This window comes from Juglans regia, chromosome 16, assembly GCF_001411555.2.
Source record: "Juglans regia cultivar Chandler chromosome 16, Walnut 2.0, whole genome shotgun sequence".
Taxonomy (NCBI): Eukaryota; Viridiplantae; Streptophyta; class Magnoliopsida; order Fagales; family Juglandaceae; genus Juglans; species Juglans regia.
Window position 1 is genome coordinate 2,618,479 of NC_049916.1, and position 12,258 is coordinate 2,630,736.

Below are 12,258 nucleotides of genomic sequence, written 5' to 3' on the forward strand. Positions count from 1 at the left end.
AGAATAAAGAGGAAAGAGAGGGACCACAGGAAATTTGTGGAATTGGGTGGCTACATCTGTTCAGAAATGACCGGTGCTACTTAGCGCTCATTATTACCGTTAGTTATGTTGATTTTTTTCTTTTTTTTAATTCTCATTTTTTAATTATTTTTAAAAAATATATTAATATATTTAAAATTATTTCTTTAATCATTAAATTTTCTGAACGGTAAGAATTAACGGCAAACAGAAATTCTATGGATAACCGCGTGCGTCCTGCCACGACCTTGTGGCTGATGTGGCATACGGCCACGTCAGTCTTATTAAAAGAAAAAGAATGAAAATAAAATAAAAAATTAGAAATAAAAATAAATGTCGTCAGCTTTGTCTTCGAGTTGCAATCCCAAACTTCATCTTCTCCTCGTCTTGGCCCAAAGTTTGTCTTCTCCCTAGCTTTATCAAGTTCCAGAGTTTATCTTCTACCACGAGTTCAGTTTAGTTCTGTGTGGTAGTGGGTGGGACCGAAACAAACACTCTCATGTCTACCTCTCTCTCTCTCAATCACATATTTTTCTCTTTGATTGCTCAACCCAAAAGGAAAATTTGAAACACTCATAAAGAGATTTTTTTTTTTAGGTGTTCAAACCAAGATTCTTCTCGTTGTAGTACTTGTTTGTTTTCTCTTGTTGATTCGGGTGTTCTATTCAAAATCGGGTTGATTTATGTCGTGAACAAATGGTGGAGATGGATCGAAAATTATTTTCATGTTCACCAGTTCCTCAAAATCCCTGAATTCAATGAAAGTAAGCAAGAGAATCAACTTTATCGAAGAGTTTCCCTCTACCTTAACTCCTTGTCTAGTCTCGAAGATTTCAATTTCAACAACCTTGTCATCGACAAGAAGCCTAACGACATCGTTCCCTGCCTCGACCCCAACCAGATCATCGAGGACAACTCCCCAGTTTCGAACGAACCATATAAGAGAAAGCTTCACTTCTAAATGCGGTCGAGGGTGATAATACTGTTTGTACTTGACGTAGGATTCGAGATCGGACTTCACCTTGTTTTTGAGGTCGTCTTCCATGGTGATGTTATCAAAGGTGGAAGCGTGCGTAAAGGGAGTGGATCTCCACCTTCCGTCACCACCCTCGCTTCGAGATGATGATGGTGATAATCGCGCGTCGAATGAGATTTAGTGAGAAGAAGGAATCGGAAAAGGAAACAAAGAGAGTTTGGAAATGGGGAAAGAAATCGAAGGCGGAGAGGGAAACAAAGGGAAATGAGAAGTAAACAAAACGACATTATTTTTGCCTGCCTGCCACGTGGGAACCAATTCTGTGGCGGGGGCAAAGGGACGGTTGTCCATAGAATTTATGAACGACAAAACAAGTATTTTTTTTTTAAAAAAAAAAAATACTTGGTAAATTTCAATTCCAACCTCCCGTGTAAAAGAAAAAAATAATATTATATATAATCGTTGATTATATAAATATTATATAATTATTTAAAAAAAATAAAATATATTATTAAAAAATTAATTTGTTTTATATAAATTTTTTATATATTTAATTTTTTTAAATATTTACAAGATGATTACAAACTCATCATTACAACTATAATTTTTTTTTAAAAAAAAAAGGGCGTTGATGTCACACTAAAAGACATAAAAGACAAAGTGAAACCACCTCGGAAGTAGTATACCGCTGAAAGTGAAACAAGGTCTGACGATGAGGATACAGACACGTAGTAGTACTAGGCGGACAGTACACGTTGCATTCACGTTAGGTGAAAGGATCTTTCACGTGTGTCTGCCGTCTGCATATCCAAATTATATATTATATTTGAAATTTTTATACATAAATCTTACATAAAATAATTTACCCATCTCAAATTTTGAACAATAATACGATGATATTTGCCGAAAGTTGTTTTGTTTATAGTCTAATGGTTAAAGTTAAATTTAAGTTTTAACTAATATCACATCAATTTATTTTTATCTGTTTTGTTTATATTTACTCTTTATATTAGAGATTATCTATTTATTATTTATATAATAATAAAATTATATTAATTTAATTTTTTTAATTTATTATATTTTACGATTCTACTAATTATATATTAAATAATAATAATATTATGGCTCTAAAAAAACTTCCAGTACCAAAAAAATCCAAGCCAACATTATATAAAACTCAGCATCATTCTTCCCAAATCAAGTATATCTTCTACCAAAAACTTGTGAAGCCAAAATAATAATAATATTATTAATTTAATAATAATTTTTTAAAATTATTTTTATGATTGATTTCTTTTTCTAAATTAAGAGTTAGAGGAAAATATTAATGTTCTACCATTAATTGGAAAAGAACATATAACGTACACAAGGTGCACAAAACACTTCATTAAAAATCTTAAAAAATTCTATTTACAGTCTTCAAGTGGAGACTATATATGCACACACATTATTAAATGATAGAAAACATAATTTCAAGAGGGATAATTTTATAATTTTAAAAAATTTTAAAGTTAAAATAACTTAAGCTTGTATTGCAGTCTCCAAATAAGGACTGTATCTAACATTGCTAAAAAATAATACATAACGTACACAAGAAAAGAAAAGATTTTTGTTTTAATTTTATATTTGTATAATCTAATGCAACATATTTTGAAATTCTATTAGCCAAAATCATGCATTTAATTTACATTTAAGAAGTAATTTGCTAGAGTCACCAAATATTGGGTATCGATTGATTCGACAAATTTTTTTATTGTTTTTTATTTAGTGATTAAAGAAATATTTTTTAGTGATGTTGTAATTTTTTACTTAATAATTAAGAATATAAAAAAATAAATGAAAAAAAATATTTTTGCTCTTATCAGATGGGTCTCATGCGGTGGATGTAGCTGCTCTAGAAAGAATGACAACAAATAATTATAACAAGACTAAACACAAAGAGTTTATCATAAATAACATAAAATAAAGCTTATGATTAAAAAAAAATATCAAAATTACTTTTACCCAAGTATCAAAATTGTAATTGTCAAACCGAATTTCAACATTTCACTCCCTTGCCTCAAATTTAATAAATATTCATAATTATATGAATGAAAAGATAAATTTTATATTTTGATTCTACTTCATATTTTATGATGTTGATCTGATATTACTAATCGGACTTTAAATTTATTATTTAAAAATATAAAATGTGGATATTCTCCACATAATTGAGAAGTCTTATTTTGATTTTGTTTTATGTTAATTTTATATGAGTTTTGCTATGTATAAATTGGTGTGTTAACACACTACTGAAGATCCATTATAAATTTAAAATATTTATAACACTAATAATTTTTTAACATAACTGATGTGGAAGGCTTATGCTTCAACTCATACAGGGTTAAAAATGAGTTACTCATCATCTGAACTTCCATCATCCTCCCATCATCCTATGATGTGTCATTAAATGATTGTAAATTATTTATTATATTTAACTTATAAACCTATCATTTAATACCACATCATGAGATGATGGGAGAATGATAGAAGTTAGGATGATAAATATATTTTTTTCTTTATATAAATATTCTTATTTTAAAATATAGTTATAAGAAATTGTAAAAATGATTATATATTTATCAACACTTTCATATATGTTGTTCGATATGCAGCGAGGCACATAAATATTTGTAGGCATGATGTGTCAAGCGGGACGTTGAGCCAGTTGTTTGTTGTTGGCAGGTTGGTTTAAACTTGCAGGTAAATGATAACCAAAAGGAATCAAACACCAAGGAGAAAACGGACACACAAAATAATTTTTGTACTGTTTATGGGCAGATGGAATTGCTCTATACCACATATTTTGGCCTGACATTTTTTTTTGTTTGTTTTCGTTTTGGAATGGTGCTATGCATCTTTTAACCCTTCGAATCACCAACGCCCATATGGCCTTGCTTTTTGTCTGAATGACAATTTCAATATACTCATTACAAAGTCGATTTTGTGATTCTTAATTAATTACTATTTGCTAATCCGTAATACATACCCCCACAATGTATCAGAAACAGTACGCCTCAAAAGTGGCTCGATCATTTACCACTCACAAAGCATCATTTGTGCCTAAAAAGAATAATGCTAGAGATACCCCTCGCATCTTTTTTTTTTTTTTTTTTTTTTAATTTCATGATTAAAGAAGTATTTTTTAATAATATTATAAATTTAAAAAAAAATATTTAAAAGTGTTAAAATAAATATATATAATATTATAAGTTTCTTAAAATATATATATATAAAAATGTTAAACAATGAGCTACCAGCGGTGATTGTAATGTCTTGTTTTTCTATAATTTTTTAAGGAAAATAATACTCTTACAACTGGTTTTTACTGTTTAATATTAAGAAATTTTTATTTTTTAATTTTACATAGTGATTAAATAAGTATTTTTTAATAATATTTTGATTTAAAAAAAAAAACAACAAAACAAAAAAATCAATTATGCGTGAGGGTATCTCCCGCTGGAGCGGTGGACATAGAATCGTCCTCCTAAAAATGGATAAGTTTTGGCCTAAAAAAGAGAGAACGATTATTCACCTTGGAAAATGGAAAAGGTCAAAAAGGGAAGCTAAAAATGGTGGAGACCTCCCACTGAGGACAGGTTCTTTTTTCCGCCGGAGCAAGATTATGATCTGAAATCTAAAACTATACGCACCAAAGCAATATGGGATACTTATTTTGATGGATACATATATATATATATATATATATATATATATATAGAATGTTGTATAAGAACTTCTCTGGTAAAAGGTGAAATCTGATCCAAGTTTTTAGTAGAGGACTCGGACAGTTTCCATTTTTACTGGGCCAGATGAATGATACTATATAAGTCTTAAAAGCTAATTAGGGCTTATAATTTTTGACAAGATCCATAAGTCCAACATAAACATGATACAAAATAAACATTGAAACACATCTGAAGCTCAGTCACAAACAATAAGTAACTAACATATAAAGTTGCTAAATCTTGGGCCCAGCTTAATTTGGAGGATCCCTTAAATTAGGTGGGGGAGATTCAGGCCCATTGAAGGAGAGGGTCGTGGTTTTTGTTGGTCATGTCAGCCCAAGAATATCTACTCCCCCGGCCCCCACCTTTTGGGTTGAAGACTTAAGCAAACCGAGGTGACAATATCGCACCATGAATAGAAAAAGAGTTTCTTTCTGGTTGATATTCAAATCACCAAAATTGATCACATATAAGCTGAACATGATCAATGTTTCAGTATGTCGTTTAAATGGAACCAAAACGGGGCAGATATAAAAGAAGAGTTTCCTCACTCTCTGCCACATATGATACTATTTATTTTTTGTCTTTTGTATGTCTATATTTGTGCTTGTTACATCAATGTGTATTATTATGTACTGTACCATTTGTTTTGAGTGTTGATGGTGTTTATAAACCGGACCCAAATATGGCTTTCTCCTGGTCAGTGAGTGCATGACGGAAGTGGCACCTATGGCCGTAGGGGCAGGAAACACCAGCAAGGACCATTCTGCAAACCTCAGTCTTGTAGCGTGGGTGGCGGAGGACTGGGCGGAGCTCCTCAACGCCATGAGCAAACTGGCAGTGGTTTGCGTAAGGGCATGCACCAGTCTCCTGCCACTTGTTGCATAGCTCTGTCTTGAACATGCCTTGGTTGTACACTTCTAGTTCAAGTGGCTCCTCCTCTTGCTTCCCTCCAGGCACGTACACCTTTTGCTGTGTGATTATAAACATGCAGGACAGCTTATAGAATCAGCTCAACAAATACAATCAGCATGAGGAAGAAAATTATAATCTCCCTAAAACGCCTTGATGCTTTGGAAAGGCCAATTCTCTTTTACGAAAAGCTATTTAGTTTGGGACCAATGATGCTCTAGAGTCTAGACTGGGGCCAATGAACCCCTTCCTTGTTCGGGCCCAACATGCAGCCGAATTCAATATTTAAAAGTAGAAATTCTCTCTCTATTGCCAAAGAAAGAAATTACATATATATTTGAACTTATTAGCAGTATATGAAAAGAGTCGTGCTACTCCCTCGTAGTCCGACAACTTCTCCCAATAAAATTAAAATGTTTTTAAGAAAAATTCATAATATCATTAAAAAATATTTAATTAATCACTACATAAAATATAAAAAAAAAATGTCGGTAGACACTCTTGAGATCCAATCTCGAAACCCAAGCTTTTCCCATATGAAAGCAGGAAAAAGTCAAGGTATGATTTTTTTTTTTTAAATCTCTGCTATAACAATTATCATACTTCACCTGTTTTTACCAATTTCAGCATCCCCACCCCTTATATAAACACATTATAGAAACTATTCACAAAGAGCACGTTGGCCCTTTTCTTTCATTGCAGGCTTGCAGCTTAATCAATACACAGCCGAGACACCGTGGAACACGTTAAAATCGTTCTTCTCCCAATACTCGATGGCGCACAATCACCGAAAAGAACAAACATGGATAAATACAATATATCGTCACTTATCATATATATATGTATATATATATACATATATATATATATACATACACACACGCATACACACGCAAAGGAAGTCACATAAAAGTATAAAACTAACGGAGCAAATAGTGTTAACATGATGAGGTTGAGACAGATGTGGAGGTAGAGAAGTACAGAAGACGCAACGGTTCAGCTTTTTCTGTTGTCGGCAGATTAGAGAGAATAATTTAATCTCAATGCAAAACCAAAAAAACAAGAGATCAAGATTTCAATTTGAGTCGATTGTTTGTAATTGGGTTGTACTATATTTCTTGCCGGGTATGCAGGTTGATACAGGTTCACTTCAAAGATTTTTTGTGAGAAGTTATCCTAGAATTTCAAATTGGGCTTTCTATCAAGAAAGACTCAAGGGGGCTGACTTTAGGCCGTGGCGTTCGATGAAGAAAGGAGATGGCAAAGAAATTAAGGTGATGGAGGCTGATGACTCTTTGCTCCGTTAGTTTCAAACCATGTTTTCCTTTGTTTTAAATCTCTACCGTCGATGAGTAGAGAAGTGATCGCATTCTTCATTTGAATCCAAAAATAACAATCTCATGCCAAAAAAAATAACAATATTATGTTCGTCAGTCAGATGATATATGCAATTAGCCTTACCGTCACATTGAGTGGGTTTGTACTGCGAAGCCCAGTCGCGCTCCGAGTCCGACCGCCACCACTGGCATTAGCCTGAGTAGCCACCTTCAAGTAACCATTGGATCTCACTGAGATACTTTTTGGCAGCGAGAACCGCTCCACATCAACATTCTGGACCCTTCCGCTCTCGATCACGCTCGTCGGGCTCCCCTCCGCCACGTCATCCCAAGCACTCCCCTCGTCCTCGATACTCAAGCCGCGAAAGGCGTCCAGAACCTCAAGAGACGTCGTGTAATCGGTGGAGGATGAGGCGAGATGGTTTTGGGCCGAGGCGTGGAAGAGGAGGCTGAGCTGCTTGTTGAGCTCGCGGTTCAAGGCTTGGAGGTGTGTGTTCTCTTGGCGGAGAGCCTCGGCTTCTCTGGTGGCCTCGCGGAGGTGAGTGAGGCAAAGAGAATGGCGGTTCACGATCTCCTGGTGCTCCTTTATGGAGCGGGAGTGGTGGAGGTGATTGGAGGTTGCATCAGAGAAGCCTGAGTCCGACTCGGAAATGGAAGTATTGGTAGGGAAGACTGGGGAGTAGGGGGAGGTGTATAGGGCGCCGTCTGGATGGAGTTGAGACTTGAATGGGGAGGATATGTTGATTGCGGCTGTGGCGGTGGGTCCGCAACGGGCGGAGGAGGGGTCCTTTTGCATTTTAAGCTCTTGGAGTATTGCTACACAGAGAATCAGAGGAAAACGATAGTTATTTTACCGTCTATAATCAACACTATTTTTGTGATTATTCTTTGCTTCCTTGGAAACTTTTCTCTTCCAAGTCTCAGTTGCATTCAATAAACATTTTTTTCTTTCTAGAATTTCACGAGAAAAAGCCGACGATACGTACAGAGATTTCCGATCGATCAACGAGGTTATAACTAATTACGCAGTAAAGATGAAACATAACTATGACTCTTTCACTAAGAAAGCGATGGATCACAAGCACAAAATGTAGAGGAAAATGGAAAGGAGGAAAGGCAGAGATTGGAAACAATCAATTTGTCTATAAATAGAAAAAAGAGAGTAGAGTAGTTCGCCTTCGAATTCATGAACCGAAGAACAAAAGTATCAAACATAGACAGAAATCGTATTGATCAAACAAATATTGTAGAAAATAGAGAGAAACAAAATGCTCACCCGAAACAAACAGCGAATTAAGGACAGGAAGAACCTCCTCCTTCTCTGTCTGATCACTCACTCTGGAATGTGAGGGAAGGTAGGGTAGGGGTGCTTTTATATTCAGACTCCAGAGGATTTGGAGAGAGAGAGAGGGAGTGAGAGAGAGAGAGAGGGTTTGGTGCGAGGGAAGTAAAAGAACAAAATGAAACTGAAAACCGTTTTGATTTTGGGGCGTACTACTGCGACAGCGCTTAATAAGCAATCCCCGGATATTGGTAGCTCTTTTTACTTCCAAATATTTACCCTCGAGTTATACCTCTAAAACATCTTTATTAGCTTGTCCGAAGTTAAAAGATGGTTAAAATTTAGATAATTTGTGTTATAAAAACTTCACATCAGAGTGGACATCTTTAAAATAATTTGAATTTTAGCTACAGTGATTCATCAAATATAACTAACTACAGTTACTTCATCAAACATTAAAATACTAATTTCTCATTTCAAGCAAATAAATTAAATTAATTAAAATATAATTAATATTTAACATTTAGAATATAATTATTATTAACATTTAATTGGTAGAACTACAAATTGTGATAAAAATAAATAAATTATTAAATTAATAATATTTTATTATTAGATAGATAGTAAATGGATAATCCAATGTGGGGATTTGATTTAAATGGAATAGGCAAATGTAAATTCATGTGATATTAGCTAAAATTTGAAAATGCATTTGGCCAATCCAATAAGAATGCTCTAAACAAATAAGGTCATGTTTGGATATAAAAACGGTTTCATCTCATCATTACAACTTTTACAATTTTTCATACAGAATATAATAAATAATTTAACTTTTTTAAATTTTAAAATAATAATAATATTAAAAAATAATATTCTAACAATATTTTATTTAACTTTCAACTAAAACCATCTTATTTCATCTTACTATCCAAACAGAGCGTAAGACTATCATTGATTATTAAACAATTAAAGTATATAAATCTGTTGCCCTAAAAAAAAGTATATAATTATAATTATTGATATATGTATAGATAACTAATATAAAGATATTTATAAAAGCTTGAAATTAATTTTTCAGATTTTGTTGCTATATATAGTTATAAAACATAATATAAAAAATCAATTTTTTCAAAATTAAGTAACTCAAAATAAGTTGAGCTGTTTGTAAATATAAAATCTAATTCAATAATAAGTTCGAAATCGACTTGTATATGAATAAAAATTAAACAGTCTGAATTTGATCATCCATTACCTACTCAAATCCCACAGCTTATTTATAGTCTTTAATCAGCTCAAATGCATGGCATGCGTGCTATCACGACATTTCAGTAAGAAAAATAATTAACTTACAACTCTTTTATTACTATTTAAAATTGATAGTAGTTATAACGAATGACGTGATTATGTTGGTTGATTATAAAATGAGTTATAAAATAGCTAAAAATAATTATAAGCATATATATATATATATATATATATCATTAGTTTATAAGATTGTATCATTACCCTGTATTACGTGCCTGTTGTATATACTTGGAACATTAAAAACAAAATTAGAACAATCAAATGAAGGTAAGATCATTGGAAAAAATCAAATTTCAAGTTTTTTTTTGGCCTATCAAATATAAATTATATATGTGTGTATGAATGAAGGTAAGATCATTCATTGTGAGTTAGAACCTATCTTTTCGATTTTCTTCAAGTAGCAGGAATTAAGGTAGTGTGTGGTTGGGTTTTATGGGTCTTTTTATAGACGAGAATGGTTTTGGTGTAACAAATTAAAACCTTCATTTTCGATAACTAAGACATTTTTTCATGCTTTCATTTCGTTGTTATATATATATATATATATATATATATATATATTAGAATATTTGTAAGCGTTTTAATTATCATACTTTCATTATTTTCTAATATGATAGCAAACGATTCACAGATTAAGCGACAAAGAAGTAATTTTCTTAATTATAGATTTTGTCATTTCCGATCATAATTATCGATTCATGAATTAAGCGAAAGGACGAATACATCCCCTATTTTATACAAAAGGGTCAAATAAGTGATCATAATCCCCACACAAGGGGGCCCTTTTTATTAAATTATATATCTTATGTTAAATACAACATATATACTCTTTTTTAATTTTTCGAACATTTGAACTGAAATTAAGATAAGGAGGTGGTGACATTGACAAAGCTCCAAGGGTGTGTGTGTGGATCCGGAAGGTCCCACTGCGGTTAGAGACGCATTAATTGATTATAAGAGTTGCTTGGTTTAGAAGCTTACCGGTGGGTTTGGGGTTTCAATGAAGTTTTCAAAGTCATGCAACCAATACTAAAGACATTTGTATCATTTAGGAAGAGAAGTGCCATCAACACTCCTTTTTAGCTTGCTTCTTTATCACAACTATAACAACCACCTCTTAATTTTTATTTTATTTTTTTTTGGTCAAATTCTATTATCAAATGTTTGGTGAATATTAGCCCCATCATGTTCATATTCCCTCCTACACTAAAAAGCCCCCATATATAAATAAAAGTGATGGTGGTTAAGGAGGGCACACATTTATATCTTAAGTGTAAACTGTTATATATTGTTTATCTTTCATTTTCATTGAAATTGGTCATTTATTTATTTAGGAATTATTCTATTCTTAAGTCGGTGCGTAGATTGTAGATTACACTATCAACATCACTTAAATTGTAAGATTTGATTTGTAAGATTCAAATTTTAAAATTTATCTTCCGAATCAAATTATGACATGTAAGCATTTTATTCGGTGTGATCTATACACTAACTTGAGAATATAATTTTTCTATATCTATATGAGAAAAGAGAAAATATATTTGCAACCGTGAATTGTGCAACTGCCGTGTAATTGTTTTGAAAAAAGTGAGTAAAATATGAAACCCACATAAAAAAGTTAATTTTTTAATAGTATACCCCACTCTTTTTTAAAACGCTTACACGGCACTTACGCATTTCACGATTATATGTAAAATTACTCTATTTATATTCCTTGTAGGCTGCGTGTTTCAATTTCAATTTCATTGAAATTGGTATTTGGCAGGGTTGGAACTCCTTGTTTTTGGATTAAGTTTTGTCATTAAATTATATAAATATAACAATTTTTAGATTAATAATATTGAAGGCAGATCAGAGACAGAAACGTTAAGCGGGGACTAGTGCCCTCTTCAAAATCTCCTAGCAAAAAAAGAAGTCTTTCCCTAAGCACTGCAGGGGTTGGGTTATTTCACTGGATAAATCACACAAGGTATAAAATAGACCCAAATACTCGTTGAATAAAACTAAAAGGGTGGGCATAAAGGCCCATGCAAGTTTGTCGAAGACAGGCCCAATGCTACTGGAGGAGGGTGAAAGTAAGAGCTAAGAAAATATAAGTCGGTAGAAATCTAGAATAGAGAATGGCTTCCTTCCTACAGGTTGGAGGAAGGGTGACGATGATATCAAATTGTGCTTGGTCATCACGAGGACAGTTGGTTGGGAGCTTTGCAATTTAAATTTAAGTGATGCTTAGCCTATTATAGTAAAGAGCCTTGCTAGGTACGATTTGGCGCACTAAATCGCGTACCAACACTTGCATAATTTTTTTTTTAATTAAAAAAAATAAAAAAAAAATCGAGAGAAGAAGAAAATCCTCTATCTCACAAAAATTATGTCTTTAATTCACACCATTTCATTAAACGAATGCCTTACATATCAATATCGGTGTGCAATTTAATATGCAAACCCGCTTGCAAGAAGATTTTGCCTATAGTAAAACGTATGTAAAACCGACAGATATGCATTTTGTGTAAACAGGGGGGAGAGGGTTTCTAAGCATGCACAAAAATTTCCTAAATCTTGTCATCCTTAATCACACTTGTCGATTCGATACGATATGATACATTTTAAGTGGTTTCCTGTGTCAACAACTAAAAATATGTCACATACCCCGTTACACCT

General features: G+C 32.8%; 1 protein-coding gene across 1 annotated transcript; it reads right to left on the reverse strand.

Moving 5' to 3' along the window:
• Positions 1–4,976: 4,976 nt before the first annotated feature.
• LOC109012502 (zinc finger CCCH domain-containing protein 15-like) lies at positions 4,977–8,447 on the reverse strand. Its single transcript, XM_018994195.2, has 3 exons — positions 8,287–8,447; positions 7,135–7,826; positions 4,977–5,733 (listed from the first exon to the last, which is right to left on the reverse strand). The coding sequence occupies exons 2-3, from the start codon at positions 7,804–7,806 to the stop codon at positions 5,428–5,430; spliced, it is 978 nt and encodes a 325-aa protein (XP_018849740.1). The 5' UTR covers positions 7,807–7,826; positions 8,287–8,447; the 3' UTR covers positions 4,977–5,427.
• Between the last annotated feature and the right edge of the window lie 3,811 nt (positions 8,448–12,258).

What these genes read in the sequence shown, in the direction of transcription:
- LOC109012502 (XM_018994195.2), bottom strand. Translation starts at nt 7,806, where the DNA reads ATGCAAAAGGACCCCTCCTCCGCCCGTTGCGGACCCACCGCCACAGCC. An exon ending in CAAACCCACTCAATGTGACG is followed by an intron (nt 5,734 to 7,134) that starts GTAAGGCTAATT and finishes ATAATCACACAG; the next exon opens with CAAAAGGTGTACGTGCCTGG.